General features: G+C 36.9%; 2 protein-coding genes across 8 annotated transcripts; one reads left to right on the top strand and one right to left on the bottom strand.

Annotated features, from left to right (window-relative positions):
• Positions 1 to 425: 425 nt before the first annotated feature.
• Positions 426 to 27734, bottom strand: LOC121523312 (leucine-rich repeat and immunoglobulin-like domain-containing nogo receptor-interacting protein 1). 7 transcript variants are annotated; one of them, XM_041808137.1, is made up of 7 exons: positions 27630 to 27716; positions 25202 to 25329; positions 18013 to 18063; positions 10252 to 10376; positions 9962 to 10104; positions 9740 to 9813; positions 426 to 2819 (listed from the first exon to the last, which is right to left on the bottom strand). In XM_041808137.1, exon 7 carries the CDS (start codon positions 2784 to 2786, stop codon positions 981 to 983), a length of 1806 nt encoding a protein of 601 aa, XP_041664071.1. In that variant the 5' UTR covers positions 2787 to 2819; positions 9740 to 9813; positions 9962 to 10104; positions 10252 to 10376; positions 18013 to 18063; positions 25202 to 25329; positions 27630 to 27716; the 3' UTR covers positions 426 to 980. The 7 variants fall into 7 exon arrangements, 6 of the variants coding, with proteins under 6 accessions (XP_041664071.1, XP_041664069.1, XP_041664070.1 ...); XM_041808135.1 differs by having other exon boundaries at positions 9962 to 10376; XM_041808136.1 differs by having other exon boundaries at positions 9962 to 10376; positions 27590 to 27706.
• LOC121523315 (procathepsin L-like) lies at positions 16553 to 26602 on the top strand. The gene is made up of 8 exons (XM_041808143.1): positions 16553 to 16681; positions 17995 to 18121; positions 18210 to 18332; positions 23045 to 23197; positions 23335 to 23559; positions 24618 to 24783; positions 25720 to 25825; positions 25912 to 26602. Exons 2-8 carry the CDS (start codon positions 17996 to 17998, stop codon positions 26009 to 26011), a joined length of 999 nt encoding a protein of 332 aa, XP_041664077.1. The 5' UTR covers positions 16553 to 16681; position 17995; the 3' UTR covers positions 26012 to 26602.
• Positions 27735 to 27737: the final 3 nt, after the last annotated feature.

Here is a 27737-nt window from a genome sequence, read left to right as displayed (position 1 = left end):
AACCAACAGATTTGACATGTACTATTTAATTGTTAGAATAAAACCAGCTGTCTCTGATAACTGCTTGTGGTCCCAGATCATTGCTACAAAGTTATTTAATGTTTAAATCCTTCTCAAGGTATGTGGTCAAATGTTTTATTTTCTGTTCTGCTGAAATTGTTAGATTTTAAGGGTGTTTTTGCCTCCCAGGGAGTTCTGCACAGTCAAAACAATCACTTCCTGTTTGATAATTTATTGCTTTGACCAAGAACCAATAAACAAGGACAACTAAAAATACATAACATTTTGGATAAACAATCTTTTTATTTGCGCTCATTCAAAATGCAAGATATGGAGAACATAAATGTTTTTTATCTGGAAAAAAAAATCAAATATCTAATAAAATGAGTGACACATTTAATAAGACATTATTATACATGGCAAAACATGTTCAGTGGAATAAAAATTGATTTCAAACCACATGCAATATAGATTAACATGATGTGGTATTTAATGCTAATACAAGATTATTATTAATTATTAAAAAAAATCTACCCTACATCAGTTAACTTGTCCCTTGAACATTAAATAATATTCTTATTCTTTTTGTAAAACTCAAGAAAAACATTAAACAACAAGCAATAAAGTTAGAAATGATATCAGAACATGCACCATAGTTAAACAGTTGTGCTTGTTTCTTACTTTGGTTGCCTTTCTACACTTGTGCTTCTACCATGACATAATACAGACAGAAAAAATTAAAGCTTCTCAATCAATTCTATCTTAAAGATATCTCATAAGTTCTGCAAACATATCTTTCATCTTTTTAAAAGCTTTAGCCTTAACAAATAAAACTATGCCATTAGCAGACTCTAATAAAGACTCAGCCTCTGTTCAATAAAAGTTAACATGCTATGAAGTTGACTTAAATTGGCCCAGAAATCTGAACTAAAATCTTTCTTAAATTCTGAATGAACCAAGTTCTGCCAGGGTCCTTACAGTCATATCAGTTTCATGGTGAACCTGCTGGTCTGCTGGTCTCCACTACCACCTGACATGGCGCTCCGTGGCACATATGCTATGGTGGCTGTGTGCTTTATCTGTCCCTTACTCTTACTCCACAAGAACATGAAAATAAAGCAAACGCTCACAGAGCTGAAGAATGACAGAAACCCAATGGTTGCTGCTACCAGTAATGTTTTAAAGTCAAATGGAAGTTTCTGATTTCCGTTCACACCTGGAGGGACAAACCAACCCTTGAGACTTGAAGGGTTTCTAGAAGACTTTGGAAAGGCTCGGACATATAGGTTCACAGGCAGGCTGGTATTTCCTGCTGCGTTGGATGCCAAGCAGAGATACATGCCGCTGTCTTGAGGTTGAGCAAACCGAATCTCTAACGAGCCATTAGAGAGAGCCCATATTCTTCCGGTGGGTGAGACTGGTTTGAGCTTTGGGTTCAGCCAGGTGACAGATGGTGCTGGGTCACCTTCTGCAGCACAGTAAAACACCACAGTGTGTCCCTGATCTACTCTCATTTCTTGACGTTTTCTGTTCAGAATTCGAGGCGGTCGACATGTAAGCAGACCTGAAAGTTCATCATCTTCCAGGTCTAGAAAATTCAAACCCTGGAGGTGGACTGAGGTGGTGCAAGTTGGTAAATTCCCTCCAAAATCCAGATTTGGTCGTTTCTGTACCAACCACAGCAAACGGCAGTCACATTTAAAGGGGTTGTTGTCAAGTCCTAGAGTCCTCAGGGTGTCCACCGACTGAAATACTCCCATCTCTAGCGTTGTGAGAAGGTTTCTGGTTACATTCAACAATCTCAGATACGACAAACCCCGGAATGCTCCAATTTCAATACGAAGCAACAATCCCCCTACCAGATGGAGCTCTTGGAGGCGCAGCAAGTCTCCAAGCTGGCTCTTGTGAATGTATGTGATTGGATTAAAAGAAAGATCAAGAAATACGAGATACACAAGATGATGCATAGGGATGTAAGGGACAGCACTGAGGTTACAGTGTCGTATAGTAAGAGATGTTAGGTTCAGGCCAAACAGACTTTTTCCTGAAAGAGTCTCGAGCCAGGGGCAATCAGAAAGCACAAGTTCTTTGAGATGCTCCAAATGTTGGAAAGAGTAGTTTGGCAGTGTGGCAAGGCTGGCTCGTTGAAAAGAGAGCCTCCTCAGCCCTCTGAGCTGTGTCAGCGCCTCTGTCGGCACAGCAGAGAGGTTGCAGCCATCAAGGTGCAGCTCTTGTAAATTTGTAAGCCCAGTGAAAGCTTGATGAGAGATGAAAACAACGTCATTATCTACTGCTGTAAGAAACTGCAAGGTGGGCAAGTCTCTGAAAGTAAAATCTAGAAAAACTAGGACCTCATTGCTGCTTATGTCTAGCGATTTCAGTTTTGGCAACCCAGCAAATGCTCCAATAGGGATTATCTTGAGGTGGTTGCGGGCAAGATTCAGATTGATCAAATTCTGCAAGCCAAGAAAGGCTTTAAATTCAATCATAACCACATCATTGTCACTTAAATCTAGGTGTAAAAGTTGTGTCAAAGTCTTGAACTGCTGCTGCACTAGAGTTTTGATCTTGTTATGTGTTAAGTTGAGCAGTTTGGTGTCTTTTGGGAGACTTTCCGGCACAGTGATGAGTTGGTGATCAGAGCAGTTCACCTCTAGCAGCACAGTGTTACAGCGGCAGGGCTGAGGACACAGCAGACGGGTTTCAGATGTTAATGACACTCCTGCTGCTAACAAGTACAGAGCTCCCCAGCACAGCCATCCATTGACTGCAGTCTTCTCAAACATCTGGAGACTTGCCTACATGAGAGATGGAGAGAGCTGTGAAAAAAGAAAGAAAACACTGATAACTACTGGCATCATGTCAGAGAAAGACAGAAACAGGACTTTCTGCAACACTAATTCAAGAAGGCAGAGGTGGAAGGACGGATAAAGAAGTGGATTCTCACAAAATACTGCTGGTTGAATTTTAGTCATCAAATTTTAGTGCAGAATTTTCTGTAAATGGAAGTCATTACAGAAGTTTGAATGCTTTGATAATTTTCAAAATGAAAATTAATTAAACAAATATTAATTATATAATTTGCAAAATGCTTTGTTTTTTTTTTTTTGTATTTTCCTGGGAAATTCCTGGAAATTTCTTGAGATGTTTGGGGGAAATTCCCATCATTTTTGTGGAGCTTTGGGGTTTGCTTTGACATTAGAGGGAATTTGAAAGTGTTCAGGAATTCTACTGGTAATTTTGGGAAACATGCATGGATAATTGTTTGGAATTTCCTTGGAATTTTGTTTGCTTTTTGGCATTTTCATGAGAATTTAAGAAGTTTGTTTGAATGTTTGAAGTAATTTGTTTGGAGATTTTCCTTAACATTTACAAGATTTTTCACAGGCATTTCAGGGGATTTCTAAAGATGTTTGGGGGAATTTCCCATGTTTTTTTTTTTTTTTTTTTTTGTGGAATTTTGAGGTTTGCTTTGAAATTGTAGGTATTTTCGACATTTTCTGGAATTTGTATGGATTTTTTTTTTTCTTGGAATGTTAAGGCTTGAGGACAAGGTTTCACTGAAACATTTGGTAAATGTTTGATATTGTTATATTTTGGGGTAATTATTATGGGATATTTAAAAAAATTGTTTAAGATTTTTCATCGAAATTTTATGAAATTTCCTTTAAAGTTCAGGGAATTTGTGTGGATTTTGGAAAGGGAAATTGCAAAGAAATTAGTACAACTTTTGTTCATACTTGGCCTTATGTGGTCCATCATCAAAATAAGAAGAAAATTGACTCCTCCACTGAAGATGCCCAACAACTGTGCAACTGGCTGACACACAGCTAAAACATCTGCTCTAAAACCAATCCAGGGGTTTATTTCTAGGGGAGCAGGATCTTCATGAGATTTTTTGGACATCATTTTTGGTTGAAACTACTTCCTGTTCAAAGACAAAGCTGAGGTTTTTAAACTTATCAGGTCATACTGATCCTAAATGAGTGGGTCTCAGGAGATTTTACTATAACAATCTTCATTTAACAATTATTCTAACAATCAGTGATATTGGAAAGAATGAAAGTATGCCCATTTCATAATACAGGTGCCTATGAGAGAAATTACTTTATCAAAAGTCACTGTCTATAAATTTCATAAAGAAAACACTGGTGGAATATTGCTGAAATTTTCATGAAGTTTAGTTTGTAGGAGTTTGACTGCAATTTTTGATAAAGTAATCCGAGGAATCATCTACTTTCTACTTGGTGGGTTTGACTTCTCTTTATGTTGCCCTGGTATCACAACAAATATCAGTATCACTTTTTACTCTTCTGTCAAAGTTTAAAGTTCTGTATCATGACAATCTTAGTTCTTCATTATCAAAGATACACAAGCAACAGCTTGTTACAGCTTGTGTGTCACAAAAAGTCTTTAGCAAACAAGTCAAATCAATACCCATCATTTTGAGAAGATTAAGCTGCTTTTCACTTGTTGTTTAACCATTTCATTGTCTGCTTGTTTTGAAAAATCATTCATCTGTTTTGTTGGAATATTTTTTTTTTCTTGAAAAGCATTTTGTAATTTGCTTTTGAAGAGACAAAAGTTTACTCTCTAGTCTCTTTTATTTACTGGGCTGAGTTCAGTATTGACTGTTTTTGCAGCTCTCAGCTGAATTAATTTTTCATAGAACAAATTTTTTTGAAACCTTAATAGGTCGTGTTTACTGATCCCATCACATAAGAGAGGAGAGCTTACTGAACATGCTAAGTGGGTATTTTTATTATGTTTAGATAACTGTATCAGCTCCAAGGTTGGAGTGATAACAATCACACTAATGATTTTGTCTGCTCATGGTCCATTTTAAAAACTGTTTATTATCCAATTTACCAGACAGATCAACTTGCAGGTTACATTTTTATACTAATATAAACTCTAATATCTTCTGTTAAGTAGTCCATCCTAGATATTTCTAACACAAAAGATCACAAATGTAGAAGAAAACAAGTTGATGTTCAGTAAAGCAGCTACAAACACTTTTACCTTTGTATGGTGTCTATTGAGTCACACAGGAGACTTATGTCCTTTGACTCTAGTATAGCTAGTGAGCAGTCATGACTTTGAATGGTTGTGTTTTTTATTGTATCTTATTTCCACTTTTTGCATTGTTTCACCAGTTGTTGGGAATGGTTAAATGTTGAGTTTGTGCTGGATGTAAAAAGTCTAGCTTGATGGGACATGGACTGTGTTTATTCCCCAACAGGGAAAGGAATCAATGTGTGAATGTGCATCAATGTGTTTTACCCAGATGAAGAGATGGGACCTTTTATCCTCAGTGGTCACAAACTGTGCTGGAAATAACCACCAGTCAAACTAGGTATTTCTGTGCAGACTCTGGCTACTGTAAACACAGCGACTCTCTCCAGTGTTACTGAAAACCATCAATAACTGTAGCTTCTAAGTCATTTCATACATTCATCCACTGTGGTCTTCAACCTGCAAGTTGCTCCTGAACTGCCTCAGTTACTTTCATTACTTTCACTTTAAATTCTAATTTTAAACTGGTTAAAGATATTGATTCAGAGTAGTGTCTTGTTATATTTGTGAGTGGGATGCATTATGCAAGCACTATTAACCTTTAATGGCACATTTGACCTTTAAAAGACTACAAGTAATTAAAGTGCAATCAGCGGAGCTCATTATCTTCTTTATAACCGTCCTAGCCCTGAACTCTTTAACTGCCACATCTGTGTCATGAAAAAGATGTAATTTTTTTCACAAGGCCCATCTGTGGGGATAAAGTGGAGAGCTTTCTGTAGTCCAGTCAAATTGCTTATCAAAGTACAAACTATGGAATTTTATATATTTATGCTGTAGTTTAATATAGCCCTTTTTAAAAATATAAACTTCTTTTCTTAAAACAGAATCAATTTTTTAATATTATCGACACTAAAATAAATCATTTGGAAAAGAACAGTCAGACTTCATAGTTAAACGTGCAAAATGCAGGCTGACAGATAATAATGCAGAAGAAACTGAGACAATTTTAAAGGGAAAAAAATGTTAATCAATTGTGAAATTGACAAAAATGGGCTGAAAAAGTGGTGAAAAGAGGCCAGAAGTGGCAATAAATGGGTTAAAGATTTATAAATGGGGGAAAAATTGCTGAAAAAGCAAGTGGTGGCAAAAAAGATATAAAAATAGGTGAAAAGTGGCAAACATGAACAGAAAAAGTGGTAAAAAAAAGGGGGGGGGGGGGGTTAAGTGGCAAAAAAATGGTTGAGGTAAAAAGTGGTGGAACGTTGGAAAAAAATTCATCAAATGCCAAAGGGGTTAAAAAGAGTGGAAAAAGAGGTAAAATGGCCAAGAAAAGTGGTGAAAAGATAGTAAAAAAGTGGCCAAAAATCGATTAAAAGTGTCTGTTATGGGCACAGAAAATTGGCGAAAAGGGGTCATAAAGTGACAAAAATGAGTTCCAAGGGGAAAACAGGGAGAAAAGTGGCAAAAATTGATTTAAAAGGTAAAAATGTGCCCATTTAGTGACAAAATTGGCCTGTAAAGTGGTGAAAATGGGTTTAAAGACGGTATGAATCCATATTTTTAACATTAGAAACCAATAAAAGTTTGGCGCACTTTTTAGCTACACAGTAATGCAACTCTTTAAAAAGGAAGTCAGCACCATTGCTACTGATCCAAAACTTACACAGATATCAATTAATTAATCAATTAATTTTCACTATCCTGATACCATCTACACTGAAACAAAGAGGACTCCTGTTTTACATACTTGGTATCAAAAGTGACTCTCTTGTCTCTACTGACAGCCCCCTCCAACTGTTTTAAGTCTCATTTCATTGTTTTACTAAACATCAGCCGATCCAGTGCTGTGGATCATTTTAATCAATCTGACGACTCAACCAGGAATAAGTGGATATTAAAAACAAGAACAGGTTATGGACTGACGCTGTTTTGGTTTTATTAAATAGCGAGAATGTGTCAGCCTGTAAAACATAACATTATATCAACAACTCAGCCACTAAATTGTCCTGCTACCTCAATTATTGTAAACATCATTCCTCTCTGGGAAAATTATATGTCGGAGAAACACATATCTCTGGGTGTTTGTTACATTCAACCTTTAATATAGTGTTCATTAATGTACTGCGGTTAGAGGAGTATTTTTTGCAACTCGCTAGACGTGAGTTTGAACAACAATTGACAATTTAAAGCTCATGTGGATTGGTTATGGGAATAAACACCTGACCTTTAAGGATCCTATAATTCAGAGGTGGACCAAAGATGTTTGAGGGGCAAAAATGATAAAGAGGGAGGTTAAACATTTTTTATTATGTGATTAAAACTAAAACACCACGCTAATTAAACAGATAAGGAATTATTACCTAATTAAACCTTTATTTACAAAGATACACAAGGCAGAACTTAAGCGAAAATAATCTGCAGGAGCTTATTCCACTTTTTTATATTAGATTTTTTCCGCTACTGAACATATGCCAAAGAGGGTACACATTTGGTCTATTGAGAGCACTGGTTCTCAACTGGTCTTGCCTTGAGACCCACCACAGGTTTCATAATGACAAATCATGACCTACATTTCTGATATATTTATCAATCCATTGGATTTATTAATTACAACATGGGGCTGTTTGGACCCCAGATAGAAATGTGACAGAACAAAAACACTGAAGAAAATAAGATGTAAAACATAAAAAATAAAGAATAACATTTTTAAGGGAAAGTGTGACAGAAGATTTCTGACAGTTTCTGAGAAAAGTCCTAAAAGTCCAATGTTTCTTGTAAAATTTTCATAGATTTAGAGGAAAAGTCCCAGAGAAGAGTACCAAAAGTTTCTAAGGAAATTCCTGAAGAAAACTAAAAAAAAAAAAAAAAATCTAAAAAAAAAAAAAAAAAAAAAAAAAAAAGAAAAAGTTTGCAACCCACTGACAACAGTTTCTGCATTCCACTATTGGGTCCCAACCCACCAGTTGAGAACAAGAGTTTTGGAGTACACCCAAAAAAAAAATGTTGTCGATTTTCCATCTGAAAGGCAACATACAGGTTGCTTTGTTACTTTTTGTCTTCTTACAGGGTACCAATGAGGGCAATTCATCAAATTTTGTTCATTTAGAGGGCAGCAAAGGGGGCACTGTCTAATCATGTCTCTGAATATGATACGCAACACATCATTGTGTTTTTCTACCATAAAGGCAGCAAAAGGAAACTTTTGCAACATTTATCAAACATTAGAGCATCAAACCCTTTTTTCTAACTTACATTTTGTCACATCCACAAAGTAAAATTTATGAAACTTCCAATTTCTAAGACGGACATTTGTATAACTACTTTACTCCAAATCTTTTTGTATTATTGTTATATTGTTTAATATTATTGTAATAAATTGCAATATAGCAATAAATATTTGTGTGAAAAGATTTGCTGTTTATTTTTATCTAAAGACACAATTTTCTTCGAGAAAAAACATAGACAACGCAAGATTTTTTTATAATATTGCACGTCTTATTTTATTGTTAAATTAATCATATGCGTCTTATGCATAAAAATCATAAACAGAGCAACAGGAATGTAGATAATAAAGGCAATTAAGTTAATTTCCTATTGTTGTGATTGACACTAATGGATAAATAGTATTAGATTTGAAAAGAGGAATATGCAAGAAAATAAAAAAGAAACGCCTGTAATTATCATAATAAATGTCATTAAAAAAAAAAAAAAATTAAATACTGTTAACACTGGAATGATGCCAAAGGAGAGAGGATCTAGCTAATTTCACCTTACTGTTTATTATAATGAAAAACTGTTTGTATTCTCAATTCCCTGTGCTTGTAAATTGTTTATTATTATTTCTAAAGATACTCTGTTCTTTAGTAGATATTGCTTATCCTTCATTTATTTAGTATTCCATACATATTTCTATATTATTAATGCTTATATTGTGTAAAAATGCAACTGCAATGACCAAATTTCCCCTGGGGATTGATGAGGTTTTTCAAAATTATATGAATAGTTTCAAATGGACCACTAGGGGGAGGCAAACGTAAAACTATATTTGTGTACAGAAAGTCAAATCCAGTGTATTCAACACTGCATGAGTAGTAATAAAGACAGGGGGCAAGTTGCACTTAAGAAAAATTGTATTCTAATAACTACAAAATGGATCAGTTTTTACAATTTTTTTTTCACATCTATAAACATAAAAATGATAGGAAATAATTTGTTGTAGCAAACAGGGTTTAAACCTTTAAAATGTCTGTCATCAGCTCATCAGAAATATATGACAAACTGAAATGTGCTGTTAAAGTCGTCCACAGAGTGCTGATTTTAAAAACACCTTGAAGTGTGAAGCCACCCTCTGTTCTGGCAGCTCTCCTCATGTGAAACCACAGAGCATGTGAAATGATCGACAGCTGGGCAGATTCCTCTTACATTTGTTCATTAGGAGGAATTATGTTTCTAAATAAACATTTAAAAAGTCTAATGTGTATAAAAGTATAGGATTTTACAAGGCATATTTCTACCACTGATAATTTTTTCATCATCTTTACTTTCTTTAAACTTTAATTATCTGATTTTTTTTACTTTTGCTCAAGTTTTCAGAAAACAAGCATGCATGATTGATCAAGGTAAATATAATCTTTTCCTGTAATCCAGCATTATATTTCAAAGGAGGTAATTTTGTCTTGACAGTAATAGCATAGAGCCGGGGAAATCTTGTATAATCTACCAGCGGGAGAAGACAGAAGCTCCCCGGAGCAGTGTCTGATAGAGCCAGACTCCTCCTGAAACTCCTGTGGGAGCCTGCATGCTCAAGAGGGAAAATAATGCACAAAGGTGAAATCACAGTTATTAACTGTCACACAAGAGCCTTAAGATAGAAAAAATAAAGGATGCTGCTTTGAAAAGGTGAGTACGTATGTGAAAAATAAAAATAAATATCTCTACTCACGGTCTCTTCAGTCCGGAAGGCTCGTCATTGTTAGAGCTTCACTTTACAATCTTGTTATTCAGGAAAAAATCATTTTGACAGTTGTATGATTCTGACGTTAGACTGTCTCTCCAACTTTAACTTCTGGTCCAACTTGTAAGCTCCTGTTGCTCAAAAATAAATCAAAATAAGACTCGTTACACAAGAGAAACATCCAAACAAAAAGCTTCATCCTCCCGTTATGAGTTTTTCATGTTTTCTAAAGCTCAGTTCCCCTGTTGCTTCTCTGTCCTCATGGCAACAACAACAACCTGCCTGTGGACGTGCAGGAGCTCGTTGCATGCTGGGGGATTATATGCACCAGATCCTGGCCCGTATCCAGCACGCTGCACTAGATGACAGGAGGCAGGCAGGCACGGGTCAGCAAACACTGAGACTGAGGAGCAACACACAGATGGGAACAAATTTAAGCACTTCCAGTTAAAGATAACAGAATGTCTTTTTAGCTCTGCAGTCTGTCAGAGATATTTGAATGTTTGATAAAGACATGACCACATTTATTATTTCAACCACTTAATATCATCAGATATTGTAGTACCACCTTTATTGACATGTGCTAGCTTTTTCTCTCTATTCCACTCTTTAATTGCATCCTCTTATACTCCTTCATCAAGCGGTAACGACAAGCTGTGCTGGTTTTATTGCTAAGTGCAACTTTTCTGGTTTCCATTCTTGTAGGTTAGGTCAAGATATTTTTCAGCTTTACAAGCATTTTTTAAATTATGCAACCAGATTTGATTGTGTCTCGACCACAGGGTCGAAATATCAATCAAAGGATCTCTGAGTATGCTCTGTTTTTCATATGATAAATCACATCATTACATTAATGTATTATGTTGGTTTGCAAACACAGATAATTATAAGCCTTTTTTGTACATTTCACTGCAGTCACTTTGTCTCTGATCTCTGCCTTAGTTGTGCTGCCAACCAGGCTCTCTGAGGCTTTCTCTGATTATAGACCTCCTGTTACTCTGAAATTCTACTTTAAAGCTCCTCTGAAGAATTTTTGAGCTAGTTATAAAACAGACTAAAATCTATATTGATAATTCCTTGTGAGATACAAGCAACAATATTGGTTATTTACTTAAAGTTTATTTAAAGTTATTTTAATGTCTGAATTTTTTTTCCAAGGGGTAGTTATTAGATAACCTTGCCAGACTCCACTCCTCTGTCATCGGGCAAAATCTTGTAAACCTCCAATCTAATAACCTGGCACGCCAGACAGATGTGTTTCACACATCCATCTGGAAAATCACCCATAGACGGTGTTGGGGAAAGGGCAGAGCCTTTGAAAAAAAACCTGGAGGGTGATTGGATGAACATTCTATCACATCTTTACGGGCCAATCAGAGCAACTTAACATGTGACGCTGTAGGTGTGCACCGTTGAAGAGGAGTCAACTCCATAGAGAGCTGCATAACGCAAACCATGGCGACTGTAGACACGTCAGTACATGACTTTTGTCATTTTTGAAAAGAAAAAACTCAGAGCTGTTCTTTGTTCTTCTTTTAAAGGGGACATATTTTACCCTTTTAAGACAAGTTTATTTTGGTTTCAGAGGTCCCCAAAACATGCCTGTGAAGTTTGTTGCTGACAAAACACTCCAGTATAGTATTTCTGCATGTCTGAAAACCCCTCTGTTCCAGCCCTTCTAAGAATGAGCCGTATCTGTGTCGGTGGCTTTAAATGTTATTGAGCTGTCTGACTCCGCCCCTGACCACACCGCTCTAAGGAAAACAGATGTGGCACTCCTGATGTTATAGACATTTTTATACAAAGTTAAGGACCTGACTGGGATTCGAACCATCAATCTTCCAGACAAAAATCAGCAGGGTAACCCACTGAGCTATCCAGTATCTCAGCTGATACCTGAGAGGAAGATCACAAGAGGATTGTGGAACTTTCTTCTGAGCGGGGAGGGCCAACCGAACCTGGGGGCGGGTGCTTACTCCCCATGTGACATCATGTGGGGAAAATCTAAGAACGGCTTGTTTTAGCAAACATTTCCTGAAAGGTGGAGAAAGAGAGGGTGGAGGGGATGGATTTTTCTGGTATTTGAGGGGATTGTGGACAGGCCAGGGGCACATGTTTTTGTTAGAAAAGCCTGAAAAAGGGATAATTGCACAATATGTCCTCTTTAATGAAGAAATGTTGTCAAGTTCTGATAAAACTGACACTATAGCAGCATCCACGCTCTTCTGCCATAATTGCACTGGCCTCTTGTTGCTGCTTGCTTATGTCACGACTCCACTGCGCCTGAAAGTACTGCCTCTTACTCCCTATTGGTCCTGTCCCTGTCTTACAGGGCCCAATGTGTTCAGAAGGGAGCTTTGCAAGATGGATTCGCTAGTGAGAAACACGGAAATGGGCGAACCCATCTGCTTAGCAAGGTTACCAAGGTGACCAATAAGTGTCATTCGAGGAGAACGAGGCAGTAGCTGGGGCGGAGTTAAGTTGTACTGGAAGGCGATAGCAATGGCAGCCCCCAGTGCAGCAATTAGCTCAGATGTAGCAATAGTATAGCAGCAGTTTTATCAAAACAGACACAATATTTGAGATATTCTGCCCTCCTCTGCCTATCATCCGTCCTTACTGAGGAGTTTCTCCAGTCAAACCAGCACTCAATGGCAACGGCAACACTAACAGGATACTGTCCATTTTCTGTAAATGCACAGTTAGGACCCAACAAGGAAGAAAAGCTGTTACAAAGTGTCACCAAAAGCTGTCTTTTTGGTCTTCATGTATTGTTATGTTTTTCAACATGTTCTGAGCAGTGAATGGGCTGTTTGCAATACACCATGAATTGGGTGAATTTTCAGTCATGTCAGGTCTAATGCAACGCGTGAAAGAGGAAGCTGCACACACTTGTGTTAATGACATCATGTGTCTCATTTTACACCGGTATATAAGTCAACCTGATATATATAAGCCACAGCCAACTGTTTAGATTAAAAAATAGATATTAAAGTGCAGCGTATACACCAGATTTTATGGTATATAGTTTAATGTTTATAAGTGTAATATGGAAGTAAAAAGTTCTGGCATTGTGACAACCCAAACCCATACTGCTGCACATTCAAAAACCAATTAATTTATTTATCAGTAACTTCTGACTTCGCTTCTGTTCTTTTATGATAAACCAATCAGGTGTTTGAGTACCACCCGCCTCTCTATTTCAGCTGCAGAGAGTTTCAAAAGGTATGTTGACAGAAAAGGTGCATGATCACCACAGAAGAAGAGCCTGTGCTGAGTCAGGACCTCACCATCTGTTACCTCAGGGAAACCTGCATTCATCAGCAGATCTCCGTCCAAACCCGGATTCAGGGAGAGAAACTCAGTGTTGATGCCAAACAGAGTCGGAAAAAACTAAAGATCCTAATTACATAATACTCTCCTGTGTTATTAGCATCATATTGTTTCATCATCCCTGCTCCCTGTGGAGGTGACTGTTGGGAGTTTGAGTGATTCTCTATTAGGTTATTTTAGGACGTTTTTTCTGAGAACATGAAAAGTGAGATAATAAAAAAAATCAATAAATATTTTCTAAAAAAATCCAATTTGGATCTGAAGGTTCAGCATTTTGTTAATGTTCTTATTTGCTACCATGCTGAGAAAGATGCATTAAACGATGATACTAAAAATATAGGAACACAGCAGGCAGCCAGCTTAGCCCAGTGTTAGCAGGTAAGTGTCAGAACAAAACATGACGGTTTAAAACAGGTAGCTTATTCCAGTGTTAATAATTGAGCAAGAAGAATAACAATATTTGAAAAGCACATGTAAAAATAAAGGTTTACAAAGTACTACGACGTGTAGAAAAGAAAAGCAGCAGAACCCAAACAAAAGAAAAAGACAGCAAGGCAACACCAGATACCCAGAAACAACATCAAGAGAACACTCAAAGTAGAAAGACCTAAACAAAATCAAAACCCAAATAAAACAAATAAAACCCTAAAACTATAACCCAGACATCACGAGACATCATTAGTACTAAAACATCCCAAGACATCCCCAGAACTAAGAATCCCATAGGTCTCAAGTACTAAGAAATGTCGAGACATCTCAGGAACGAGGATATCCCAAGACATCAAAGGACCTATGACTTCCAAAGACGTTCCAAGAACTAAGACATCCTCAGACATCAAAAGAACTATGACATCTTGGACATTTCAAGAACTAAGAAATTCCAAGACATCCCAAGACATATGACTTTCAAAGACGTTCTAAGTACTAAAACATCCTCAGACATCTCAAGAACTAAGACATCCTGAGATATCAGAAGAACCAAGACATATTGGACGTCCTAAGACCTAAGGCATACCAAGACATCCCAAGAACTAAGACACCCTGACTGAGACATCACAAAAACGATGACTTCCTGAGAAATCACAAGAACTAAGACATCCTAATACATCTCAAAAACAAAGGCATCTTAGATGCCATAACAACCAAGACACCCCAAGATGTCTCAAGAACCAAGACATTCTGATAAATCACAAGAACCACAACATCCTAGGATGTCGTAAGAGCTTAGACATCACATGCTATTATAAGAACCCACGAGTGCCCAGGAACCCAACTACAAAACCTGAGAATATAAACAAAACATGAAGGTATATAGCAGATAACCAGTTAGCTAGCGTAGCGTTTATAATTAAGGATAGGAACAAAAATTAAAGATATACAGCAGTTAGCCCATTAGCTTAGTCCATTGTGGTAAGAGTAAGAACAAAAGATGAAAGTATACAACAGGTAAGTCAGTTAGCTTAGTCTACCATTAAGAATCAAGTATGAAAATTAATCAACCAGCACATCAGCTACAGCAAGCAAACGGTGAGCCTAGCCTAGCATAATTAAATGACGTAACTAACAAGTACCTGGCTTCATCAATAAAAGAGCAGCTTTTAAAGATAACAAAAGTTAAAACACTGTCTGGAAACAGCCTTCTAGAGAGTCACGTAACAAAAATTAACAAACTAGTGCTTGCAGCCAAAAAACAGTTAGCCTAGCTTGATGTTTATGATCAAGTAGTAGGATTAGCCAACCAGAACCTTACTAAACAGATAGCATAGCTGATTTACCTGAACAAAATTAACCACAGGGCTCAAGTCCCTCTGACATTTAACCCAGCTTAGCATTAATACTCAAGTTTCAAAAATATCTGGTCTTTCTCTATGTTAATCCTAAAGCTATTAGATTAGCAGATAGGAAATGAGCTACAGTTAGCAGACAGTTAGCCTAGCTTATTCTTAAGAGTCAAGAAAAAGTTAACTAGCCAATAAAAATCACACAGCAAGGAGACAGAAAGCAAAGCTGAGAATTTGCCCCCCCCGTGGACCATCAAGAATTAAAATAAGCCAAACTGTATCTAGCTCTTGCAAGCAGACAAAAGCCCATTAGCCTTAAGAGTTATGTTACAAAAATAATCCACAGCTGGCAGATAGTTAGCCTGGCAGATCATCAGGAACAGGTACACGTTTTTAAAAGAAGCACCTTCCTACAGCCTACAGTTAACCTGTATTAACATTAAGTTCCAGTCACAAAATGACCAACTAGGATTACCTAATAGCTACAGCCACTAGATGGTTAGCCTGGATCAACATTAAATTAGCTAGCCTACCAAATTAAACTGATCATACTTTACGACAGCTAGAGAGCGTTTGGCCTATTTTAATTTAACTGAGAGGGAAAAAAACATTTTTATACTGAAAACTAAACACCAAAAGTTCTCACACAAACAGCGACATAGTGTATGTGACCCATGAGAAATCCAGCCACAACTTTCAATACAACAAAAAATACTTCTCATTTATGAATCCAGTTTCTCTGGACGTGAAGAGGATTGGTAGAGAACAGTTGCTGTTCTTCATAAAGTCAAAAATACCTGCAGCCAGCTGTGCTCACAAACAGAGCCTCACACAGACAACTGTTACCAGAGGCACTGAGGCACAAAATTGACAGTCCCTTTGTTTGTTTTACTTCTGCTGTGACAGCAGTATCATCGAGGGAATTTGGCATCTGCATGGGCTAAAGAGTGGATTTCAATAGTCAAAATTCCCCATAAAATGGGGGTTTTTTGGCCACTAGTTATGAATTTATAACAAAATCTCACATGAATAATAAGAAAGAAAAATGAAGAGATGATATTCAAAATCAGAAAGATGAAAGGACTGCATCAGAGCTTTACTATCATATCCTTAAAAACACTATTTTGGCCATTTATAAACACTGTAACTCAATTATAGAAGAAGGGGTTGTGGAAATGTTTCATTTTGTAGATAAGATTGGCTTATATAAAATATTTAATTTAACCCATTATATCAATAACCTTTGGATTTGCAAAATTATATCTTAGATTTATCACTAAACATTGTCCTCCAATTTTTTTCACACGTATTTCCTCCAGTATCAGTTTCATTTTTGTACAAGTCTGTCATGTCCCTTTCTTTTCTTCCACCTCTGGCAGTAAAGGGTATTTCTGGCCTCCGCAGATGTTCGTAAATTCGACTCACATGACAAGCCTAGAAGACGTAGTTCTGAAAAGAGTACAAACTAACAGTGTGTGTCACTGAGGGGAAACTTCATAAACTTCCTCTTTTTAGTGTGAAGGTTCTCTGGTCTGTGAAAAACGTGTGCACTTCACAGCCTGGAACAAAACTCTGCTGATCAAACTGCAACAAGGTAAATGCTACAACTCTTCTTCCATCTACAGTAATTTAGTTACAAAGTTAGGCTTAAATTCTGAATCTACGTCATATGCTTGTCAACAACTAAAGCTGAGTACTGTTAGGCAATAAGACCTTCAGAGGCAAAGATTTCAAAGAAAGAAAAACAAGAAGCTCAGTGATTACAGTGAAACAAGTTCTGCTTTAAAGTGTAATAAATCCTTTAAACCGTCATTGCCAGAAAATTACCTTGTGCATTTTTATTTTGGATTTTATTCAGATTCATGCTTCACAGGCTTCTCCTCACTCCCTACATTTGATCACACTTTATGTTAAGGCATACACTCATTCTTTCAGTCTGAGATGCAGGATACTGTGTTGTTTCTATAGCAAAAGTATATGAAAAAAATTACTTTACTCCAGATAAAATATCAGAAAAGAGAGGGCGCGGGTACTTGTGCTTGATCTGTTTAACCATAGTTTATTTAGGGTTAGAGCTGAGTTTAAAATCCTCTGGTTTGTAAAGATATGAAACTTTTCATCATAGCCTCACTTGTAGTATTGTAAGAACTGCACTGAATTACTGCTGCAACACGAGGTCAGTTTCCTCATCACTCAATGAAAGGGTGTGGACATACACAAGATAGTCATCTAAATTCGATGGTGCAGAAGTAGGGATGTAACAACACACTGAACTCATAACACAAACGTGATTTCAGGATAAGTTTTTACTGCAATCTTTTTAATGATTTTCTAATTTTCTAACAAGATTGAGATCATTTGTTGTAACGGAGAGGTCAGGGAAGACTTCCTAAAAGTTCACAGCAGGTTGAATTCTCCTCATAAATAATACAATTAAATGGCTTTAATGGTGGATTTTTAATCTGTGTATCATTCGCTCAGTTAATATTTGATTGATAATTGAATAACAAATAAATGAAAAATTGCTTGTTTTTCTATTTACCCATTTTAAAATTCAAATCAAATAATGACAAAAACAGTTTGAAACATGAAATCAATTAAACAAGAAACAATTTGTTTCGTTGATTTTTGATACGCATATTGAAATTGAAGAATGGCCACAAGCAGTCAATTTGATTTCATTATTCATTTGCATAGTTCGGTGCAGGTGTTGTCCTCAGAAAAGCATCCCAAGAATCACGTGCCTGTCACTGAGGAGCTCAGAATTCTAAGATGCAAATTAGAATTATGAGATTAAAGTCAGAAGTCTAAAGTATGTGAGCCATGTGCTTAAGTGACTTATTACCATTTGTTCATATGCCTGGTCATTTAATTATCTGTGTGATTATCTGTGTTTTCCCCCTGCAGGATGCACCTTCTCTGTACCTTGTTGATTTTGGCCTCTCTGGATCACTCCCACTCTTCTGTTTCTTCTGCCTTGAATAAAATGTGGGAAGAGTGGACAATCAAACACAGCAAGGTGTATGATAATCAGGTGAGACAATGAAAACATTATTTCTCTATTTGTCATCCTATCTATAAACACAAACAGCGAGATATCTGAGCCTGTATTTTTGTTGCAGACTGAGGTCATTTTCAGGAGAGCTGTGTGGGAGAAAAACATGAAGTCAGTGCTGAGACACAATCAGGAAGCCTCAGCAGGGAAACACAGCTTCGAGATGGGACTCAATCATCTGGCTGACATGGTACAAATCTGCTCTGAAGTAACAATTAAGTGTCTGATGTGTCCTTTTCCAAAAACATTTGGTCTAAAATAGGGTGTCACACAACCAGAATTCAGAACTTTGATATGATAGTGAAACAATTTTATAATGAAAGTACCTTTTTTAACACCACAGAAACAAATATAGCAAATGTTACTTGTGTTACACAAAAAACAAGCCTACCAGTGCAATGTAGACACTACAGTGTAATAGGAGTTTGTTGGATCCATTCCTCTCCCACACACATTTATTTTGAAATAGGTGGGGTTTCTGATGCTATCTTTCATTAAAACAACAGATTTTATCCTTTAAAAACACGTGGTACAAAGGAACCTACAATATTGAAAACCCTTCTCTTAAAATGTCTTAAATCAAAGTCTGAACTTTAACAATCCTGCACCGGACTGTATCAAAGCATTAATGTAAATAAGGTGAGGCAATTCAGTTCTTTAAAAGTATAAATCTACAGCAACAACTCCAAAAACTAATTCCTTTCAGCTCACTTTAATATAAATTATTTTTTCTTGAATCCCATTTCAGATGATAAATACTAATTCAGTGAGACTTCAATTGAGAAAAGCAGTGTGTAGAAAACTTCAGCAGTTTGACTGTGGGTCACAGTGGGTGTAAACTCTTCAATGTTAAAACCTTTAAAAGTGCAGTAAGGTCAAAAAGTCAGAAAAGATATCAGTGTTTTTCCTGGTCACTAGACAAAACCACCTCTGCTGCCCTCAAGCTCAAAATTCACATCAACACTGCCTCTTTTCTAGGTGTACTGAAAAGGGGAACTTTTTATACTCTTTTTATTTAAGTTAAGTCCTTAGTGGATGACTGTCTTCATTTAATTCTTTGACTCCCTGCCAAATAAGATTATTTGAGTTTTAAAAAGGCTAGAGATTATTTGCGATCTCAGGGAAAATAACTAGTACCCACAATCCTAAAGTGCCACAGGAAAGTCTCTAACTAGTAGAGCTGGCTCTAACTACAGGGAAACTATGGTTTATGGTCATGTAGGGGACACATGCTAGTACTCTATATTGACAAAAGTATTCAGCTGCCTGACTGTTGCACCAACAGGGACTCTAATGACATTTTATCCAAATACATGTACGTTAATATGGAGTTGGTCCCCCTTTTGCAGCTACAACAGCCTCCACTTCTCTTGAAAGGCTCTCCACATTATTTGTACATGTTTTTGTGGGAATTCATGCCCACTTATTCTGTACAGATGTACATGCACATAACCATGGAAACCCTTTCCATGAAGCTCCCGCTGCAAAGTTTTTGTGCTTACATTGACGTGGAAGTTCAGATCCTCACCTAAGCTATCAGCAGCGCGCTGGGGACTTTTATGCACCATGCACCTAAGCAGTTGTTAACTCTGCTCTGTGATTTTACGTGGTATTTCGCTTCGTGGCTTAATAGCTGTTGTTCCTAAATGCTTCCACTTTCTAAAAATATCACCTAAAATGTACAGTTGAATATCAAACAGGGATGAAATTTCCCAAGCCGTCTTATTGCAGATGTGGCATCCATCACAGTACGACACACTGCGTGGCTAAGTGCTTGATTTTTTTACACCTGTAGCAACAGGTCTGATTGAGACACCTGAACTCAATAATAATCAGCAGGTGTGGCCAAATACATTTTTTCATATAGTGTATGTTATATTGGTGGAGCCCACTGCTATCCACAGAGTTTGGCTATCAGCTGCTACTTCTGAGGCTAACAGAGGTGGGAAAGGTGGGTAGTCATTTTTGAGCTCTCTGGTGATGAAATGAGCCAGGCTTCAACCTGAAAAGCACAGTCACTACGAATACTTCTAACACAAAATGTCAAATTTAGTTCAAATGTTGAGATTTGGACCCTTATGAATCAATAATATGGATAATTTCTAACTTCCATAGGTTTTCAGCTGAAAAAAGTGGTCCTGGGGTTTATTTGATCTTTAAAAAGGACCAAAACTCAAAAAACTGTTTTTGTGTTATCAGACATGTTCAGAAGGGAGGATTGAACTATCAAAAAATGCAGACAAACTCATGCTCACATCTAAATTGCAACAAAACTCTGTACAATTTGGGAATTAAGAATGGCTGAATTATGCGATATTTAAAGTCTCTGATGTCTGTTTTGTTGCTCGGGTATCAATCCTTGTTTCACTTTTACAACTGTGATATCAAAGTTTAAAACTCCAGTATGGTGTCAACCCTACTGGCCTGATGCACACACCATGACTCGAACCTCAATTCACAAGGAACTAAACTCATCCTCTGCCGCAAATACTCCAATAAAAATGGATCCAAATAAGAGGAATGCTCAGTGACCATGCTATGAAAAAGAAATGTATCAGAGGGCCCTCTGGTGGATAAAAAATGAATTACAGATGCTTAAGTGCTGGCACCAATCTTCATTATGCCACCTAACTGGATCATTATCACATCAGATATTGCGCCTATATTACAACACTGCATCACACTCACTGACCTCTTCTGGTGTAAGATGGATGTCACTGGCTATCCCAGTTAATCTGCCCATAAACCCCATGTACACCCTCTGCTGCTTAATTTAGACCACAACCTATAGAGCAGCTCTAATCTTCTCTTTTACCATCTGATGGATTTAATCCAGGATGGCACAGCCAATCTGGACAAAAAGGACATAAAGTACATCTGGGCATGCCAAAAAAAAAGTTACATAAAGGTTTGTGTACATGAAAGCTGGGACAAAATGTTTAGGACATACAGAATAACTACAGAACTGTGTGCAAACTGGTTTTAATGTATTTTCAGTTGGAAGTATCTGATTTTCTATAAAATCAATTTTATGTACAATAAAAGCAAGAAGTAAAAGTACAGCACATCCAAAAATGTGATGTTGCACTAAAGATAAAGAAAGAGGACGAATAAAATGCTCTTCTATTTTTATCGCAATTATAAAACAGTGATGAAAGTCCAATTCAACACAGACTGAGTGGGATTGTACAGGAAAGGCTGAAAGTGGCATGCTCAACTTAACTCATAATTAAAACCTGATATTTGGTCCTTTTGTCTTTCTAGCTGAAGAAAAAGATTCTAACTTAACACTCAGATGAACTTGTGGTTAACACTAGTTTTGTAAAGGTACCAAAAGTCTGAAAGTAGCAAAACCAAGGGCAGATATCTCACTCTACTACTGGTGGGGACAACAAAGAGGAAATTTTCTTTGGAGCATTTCTGAGCAGGGACACCTGTTACGCTGTGTTAATGCCATGGCAACAAAAATGTCACAGGCACTAAATATTACAAACTTTCTTTTTTTTTTTAAAATAATCACCGATTGCAGGGAAACTCCTGCACACTTTTTAAACCCTTTAAAACCCAGTACTTGGAAAGCACATTTTGCATTACCGTATAAACGTCACTGTTGGTACCTTCGGAAAAATTCAAACTGTTTCTGAAAGCTGAGAAGTTGTGCTTCACAGCCAGCATGTGGTTATTATGGTAATTCAACCTTTTCTCACTAAAACTAACATTAAACTTCCTTCTTTTGCTTTTCTCCATTTGAAAGATATTGAAAGTTCTGTTCTCTGGAAAAATGGGCAAAAGCACTCACAGGACATTTTCTAAACCCCTTATGGTTAAAATTTAAAAAAGAGTCCAGAGGCTCAGGTCTTAAAGGGTCAAAAGTGCTTTTGAACAAAAGTACCAGGAACTTTTAAGAAAAGACTATAATTTATAAATTTATTGTAAATAACAATTTCTTTATAGATGCCAAGGCATCCAGGCCATTGTCAACTTGATCCAGTTGGGGTAAATAGACTTGGTTGAGGTTGTTGAAGAGATTTTCTCTCTCCTCTGAAAGGCATCTTTAATTCTGAACTGACTGGGGCCAGAGAGAAATGTAAGCCTTTGTTGGCCATTAGAAGGCTAATGATCTGGGTAGCCATCTGAGAATTGTTGACCCAGTTACCAGTCAGAAACATTCAGCACTGCAGCTGCAACCCTCATAACTCCTGGGCCTTTGGAGAATACTATCGCCTGAGCAGGGAGTTTTTACCCCAAAACTACATTTAGAGCCTGGTTCCTGTGGTCAAAGAGTACAGAATTCCTTAAAAGGTTCCTTGTTCCACAAAAAGCACCAGCAATGTTTTGAAATGCTGCAAGTGTTATTTTTATAAAGACTTAGTTTACTTAGATTTGCCTTTATTATAGCGACAGTGGATAAAGTTGGAAACAGGGATGAGAGAGTGGGGAATGACACTTGAACCTGGTCCAACATGGGGTCTGCATCCCTACTGCTGGTGCTTAGGAGCAGTTAAGACATTGCACAAGAATATGCTTGAAATTTTGATAGATTCATTTCTCTCCTAATCACCCCCCATATATCATGTGGATGTTTGTTTTGATACTTGTAATTTTATTAATCATTAAAATAACAGATTAACTTTGCTGAGGACATCTTGTTCAAAACAAAATGTCTTTTAAAGAACTGACAATTATTGTAAACTCCTCTAAAGAAAGCAGTAACCTGGTGCTAAATGAGGGGTATACAGAGGATACACTACTGTCACCCCTTTAAGAAGAGCATTTAAAGGAGTATATTTGAATTTATAGCACACTTAAATATGTTCATTATGTCCCTAAAGAGCTGCAAATACACTATTAAGCCATTCCCTCATGTCTTTTATATGTTAATAAGTCCTGTTTTCTTTGAAGACCACTGAGGAGATCAATGAGAAGCTGAATGGTCTGAAGCTGGAGGAGTCTTTGAACTTCAGAAACGTCTCTTTGAAGGAACTGAGCAGCTTATCAATACCTCCAAGTGTGGACTGGAGGAAATCCGGCTTGGTTAGTCCAGTCCAGAACCAGGTAGATTAATGTTTTTATAATACAGATATTTCAACTTTGAAATTAAATCAATACCTGTTTCAATTCCATCTCAACAAAAACAGAGGTCAGAATAATATAACAATCCATGAAAACTAACACATTGTTTATCTTTTCAGGGGATGTGTGGGTCGTGCTGGGCCTTCAGCTCTGTGGGGGCTCTTGAGGGGCAGATGAAGAAGAAGACGGGGGCCTTGGTTCCTCTCAGTCCACAGAACCTGGTGGACTGTAGCACTGTGGATGGAAACCATGGCTGCAGAGGGGGATTCATCTCTAAAGCCTTCAGATACATCATCCGAAACAGAGGCATCGACTCTGAGAGATTCTACCCCTACGAACATAAGGTTGTCACCAGCATTATGAGGGCAAAATTATCTTTAGATAATCTGTCAGTTTATTGACAACTTCATCCATTACTTTCTTTCAAAGTTATGTTGTTTCTTTCTCTCATTGTTGGCTTACAACAATTTAGAATATCACATTTCAAAGGGATATTTTGGCATTTTTGAAGTTGCATTAGATAAGGTACTTTGTAATAGTAGTGGCATTAGCCTCCAGAGATTTCAGTGAGCATTGCCCCTTTAAAGGAAGAGCATGCTGGGAGCACAAGCAAGGAAGTTGGCTATATGACACTGCAGACAGGTACAGTTTGTCTTTCGCAATTTGGCGAGTTTAGGTAAAAATGGACCAAAAACACTGTTGACTCAAATCTAGATTGTACAGAAACATTTTGAGGCATTTTAGTTTTCATCCAGAAAGCCTTTGTGTCTAGCACTGTTTTTCGATGCAACTCTCAAGTTTCAGCTGCATTGATGTATGGCTGTCTTCCCATGTGGATCTGTTGTTCTGACTCAATCGACTCTTTTAAGAAACAGTTAAAAACATACATGTTTAGACAGATTTATGGATAATTTTATTCAAATTGTCAACTTACTGTAAAAGACTTTTGCTTTGATTTGCCAGTAATTGTACGTGGTCATTGCTTGTTTTTGCAAAGTGGTCACTGTGCCCTCTTTATCTCTCCTATTGTTCTGGTGTGATTACTATGCCATTTCTTATGCTCTGTTTTTTCTGCTTTTTGTGTTGTGCTCTGTTGATGTAAAGCAAGTACCTTATACAACCCAACATAATAAATGCTGAAATTAGTTTCTTTGACACTATGTATAATAGTATAGACTGTAATTGAAGTCATATGGGAATTTTTATTTGCATAATTATTACTATTCATACCATAATATAGTACTGTGATTGAATGTATAATCAGCTACATATCCAACCAGAATACATAACTTGCATTAAATGTGTTTTAAGACAATACATTTACAAACTTTAATTAACAAGCACATTACTATCCACTTTGATTAAAAAGTTTTGACTGTTTAACATTTCTCTTTTTTTGCAGAATGGTAAATGTCGTTATTCTGTCAGTGGAAAAGCCGGTTACTGTGCTGATTTCCATATCCTCCCACATGGAGATGAGAAGACTCTGCAGGCTGTCGTGGCGTCAGTGGGGCCCGTCTCTGTGGCTGTGAACGCCATGCTCAAATCTTTTCATCTCTACAGGGGAGGTAAGGCTGCAGGACTCTGTCGCTGTTAGCTCAGAGTTAATGATTACAGTTACAGAATCAATAAATCTGATAGCTGGGGAAAACTGGTAAGAGGCAATAATCTGGTTTATATGCAGTTCAACAATGATTTATTGAAAAATAAGTAATTTGCATGATTCTGTCAATAGTTGGATTTTTTTGTTTTTACTACAAGCGCATAATGTAAAACAGCAAAACCGCTGCTGGCTTCTTTTTCTTCCATGCAGCCTCATGTTAGCAGTGCAGCTCTCAGTGTCTGAGTACAGCACAGTACAGCTTGTGTTGTCTCCTATCTTTGTGTTAAGCTGGTGATTTCGAGCAGTAAATCTGTTCTATGTTGCATTTTAACCCATCTCAGCCACTTTTTTAAGTATTTTGCCATTTCTACATTTCCCCCTACCTTGGAGTTGAAGGATCTTCATATCCTTGATTACGCTGAACATGAAATCTGTTCAGCTGCCCTTCCAGAACGCTGCTTTCCATCATTCTTGCTGCAGCCTCACATGTTGACTGCTTCTTCCTCAGCTTCTGCTCATGTATGTCGCCCATGCACAGATGACATAAAACAAAAGAAAGAGGTTACATGGTACACATGCACAGAATAAACAAAATATTGGTCAAAAAGCTCAGTGTGATATTCAGTTTTTCATAATCTGATGCCATGATTACATGATGATTTGAGTGATCAGGTAATTCTAGACATTCGATAAAAATTGTATAAGTGTGCATGCAAATATAGCTACTCAGTGAAGTACGCTGTAGGATATAGAAATAGTTATACTTAATGTGACCAAAGTATAGTTTTGCCCTCATTTATCTAAACATCCTTCAGGAACTTCTGTTACATTTGTCTTTAACTTTGAGCTTTTATAAACTAGTTTCTCTCAAAGCATCCTCATTAACTTACGGCTCTTTCAGGTTTATACAATGTTCCCAACTGCAATCCCCGTATCACGAATCATGCTGTGCTGGTTGTGGGCTATGGCACAGACAGAGGAGAAGACTTTTGGCTTGTGAAAAACAGGCAAGTTTTTCCTCATATTTTAGAAAAGAAATGTATGATTTTAAATATGTGATTAATATTTATTGTGACTGTTTTAATCGTTTCAGTTGGGGGACCGCATGGGGAGAGGGGGGCTTCATTCGAATTGCCAGAAACAAGAATAATCTCTGTGGCATCGCCAGTTTTGCTGTCTACCCCTCGCTGTGAAAAAGTGGCATGTCTCCTGAACAATCACAGCAGGAGTTGGGTTGTTTTATTTGCCAGAGACCAGCCGTTTTCATATTTGTTAACAGACATGTACATGGTATTCTAAAGGTAAAAATACAACTGAAAGTGTTACAGTATTTATTTATTTAGAAGAGCCAGTCTAAATACATTTGAATTTTTAATAAACTTTAAAAAATGTCTTAAAAATAGAGGGTAAAGATTTCCTGCTTTGTACATTTATGTGTTTTGGTCATTTTATATTGTACATGAGCTCTACAGCACTGGATTAAATATTATTAAATTTTAGTTTAGTTTCAGTGTGTTGAAGTGCACACTTGAAATTTTCTATGCCTACAGGTAGGAAGGAAGAAAGAAAGAATAAAGGATATAAACTATAACTAGCAGTATTTGAGTAGTATATAAAGCAAGACATGTACTTATACTTTACTCAGGTGAAAAGAAATATTGCAGTTGAGTTTGTGGGCTTGATGAGAGCTTGATTTTTTGTCATCCTGCAGTTGTTTACTTTTCATGTTTGTTTTTGAAAACTTTGTCTATGTCAAGAAAGTAAAATAAAATATTTTAAAACTCTACTATTCAATTATTCAGAAGGACAAATTAGAATTAAATTTCATGGTAAATATTTTGAGTAAAAGAGAAGTTAGTGTTGTAGTAGAGCTATCTTATTATCTATTAAATGATTTTGATAATGATTAGAAAAATAAATAGTATTTCATTTTTGCAGTGCTTTCAATGATGCATTTAAGAGACCTTTACAGCACTTACCACAGCCAATTACATCTGTAGCTTTATGCCTAGAACCTAATATATATGAGTAATCAAAGATAATCTTAGAAATGTCAGAAATTATCCGAGGCAGAACTCCTTAAGATGTTCTGGAAATTTTTAGAAGTGCATGTGTGTAAACAGTTTAGTTTGGTGTTAATAGGAGCTAACAAAAAGTGGCAGCAGTGACAGTATTGGGTGGCAGTTGTACTAACTTGCTGAAGTCATAAACTAGCAAAGAGAACAGACAATAACAAGAGGGGCTCTTTACTTCTTTCTCATAGGAGTTTATCGTCAAAGAAGACGTTGTGGATCAGTATAGTGAGTTTTAGCTTTCTGTATAGCTGCCTGGACTCGAGCTTTACTATTTTTAGTTTGTACTATCGAGCGAAAAAAAGCTCAATGCTAACCTGTGTTTTGGTTAATTGAGTGACCGTGTTACCTGGTGGCCCAATTTATCTTTGGCGTGGCGTAGCCAGGTAGCAGTAGATGTTGAAAACGTTAAGTTCCTAACTCATTTCATGGGTAGCATTAGATTACAGGTATGCCTGACTAATAGTTTGATTTTAGAATAAAAGACGAGAAAATGAAACAAGATATTTGAAAGACACTTTACCCGTTTTTTACAACATCTACTGCATGATGACAAGAAGAAACGAATAACCTAACACGGTTACTAGTTTAAGCGTTACACCTTTACACAACTAATGAATGACACTGCTAACTTGTAAAGACTAGGAGTACTCCACGCGATAAAAAGACTCAAGAGATGAATGTTGAACGCCTACTTACATTTACCAGGCTGGCGGAAAAACAAATATGGTAATTTTACCTCTTAGCAGTAGAAAATAAGCAGCTGTATTCTACTTGTAACCAGTTAAAGCGTTGTCATCACTGTGTTTACAGCTCGTTAACAGCGCCCCCGAGTGACCAAAGAGAG

This window comes from Cheilinus undulatus, linkage group 16 (assembly GCF_018320785.1).
Source record: "Cheilinus undulatus linkage group 16, ASM1832078v1, whole genome shotgun sequence".
In the NCBI taxonomy this organism is placed as follows: domain Eukaryota; kingdom Metazoa; phylum Chordata; class Actinopteri; order Labriformes; family Labridae; genus Cheilinus; species Cheilinus undulatus.
The sequence above is the reverse complement of the archived record's forward strand: the minus strand, read 5'-3'. Positions and strand labels throughout refer to the sequence as shown.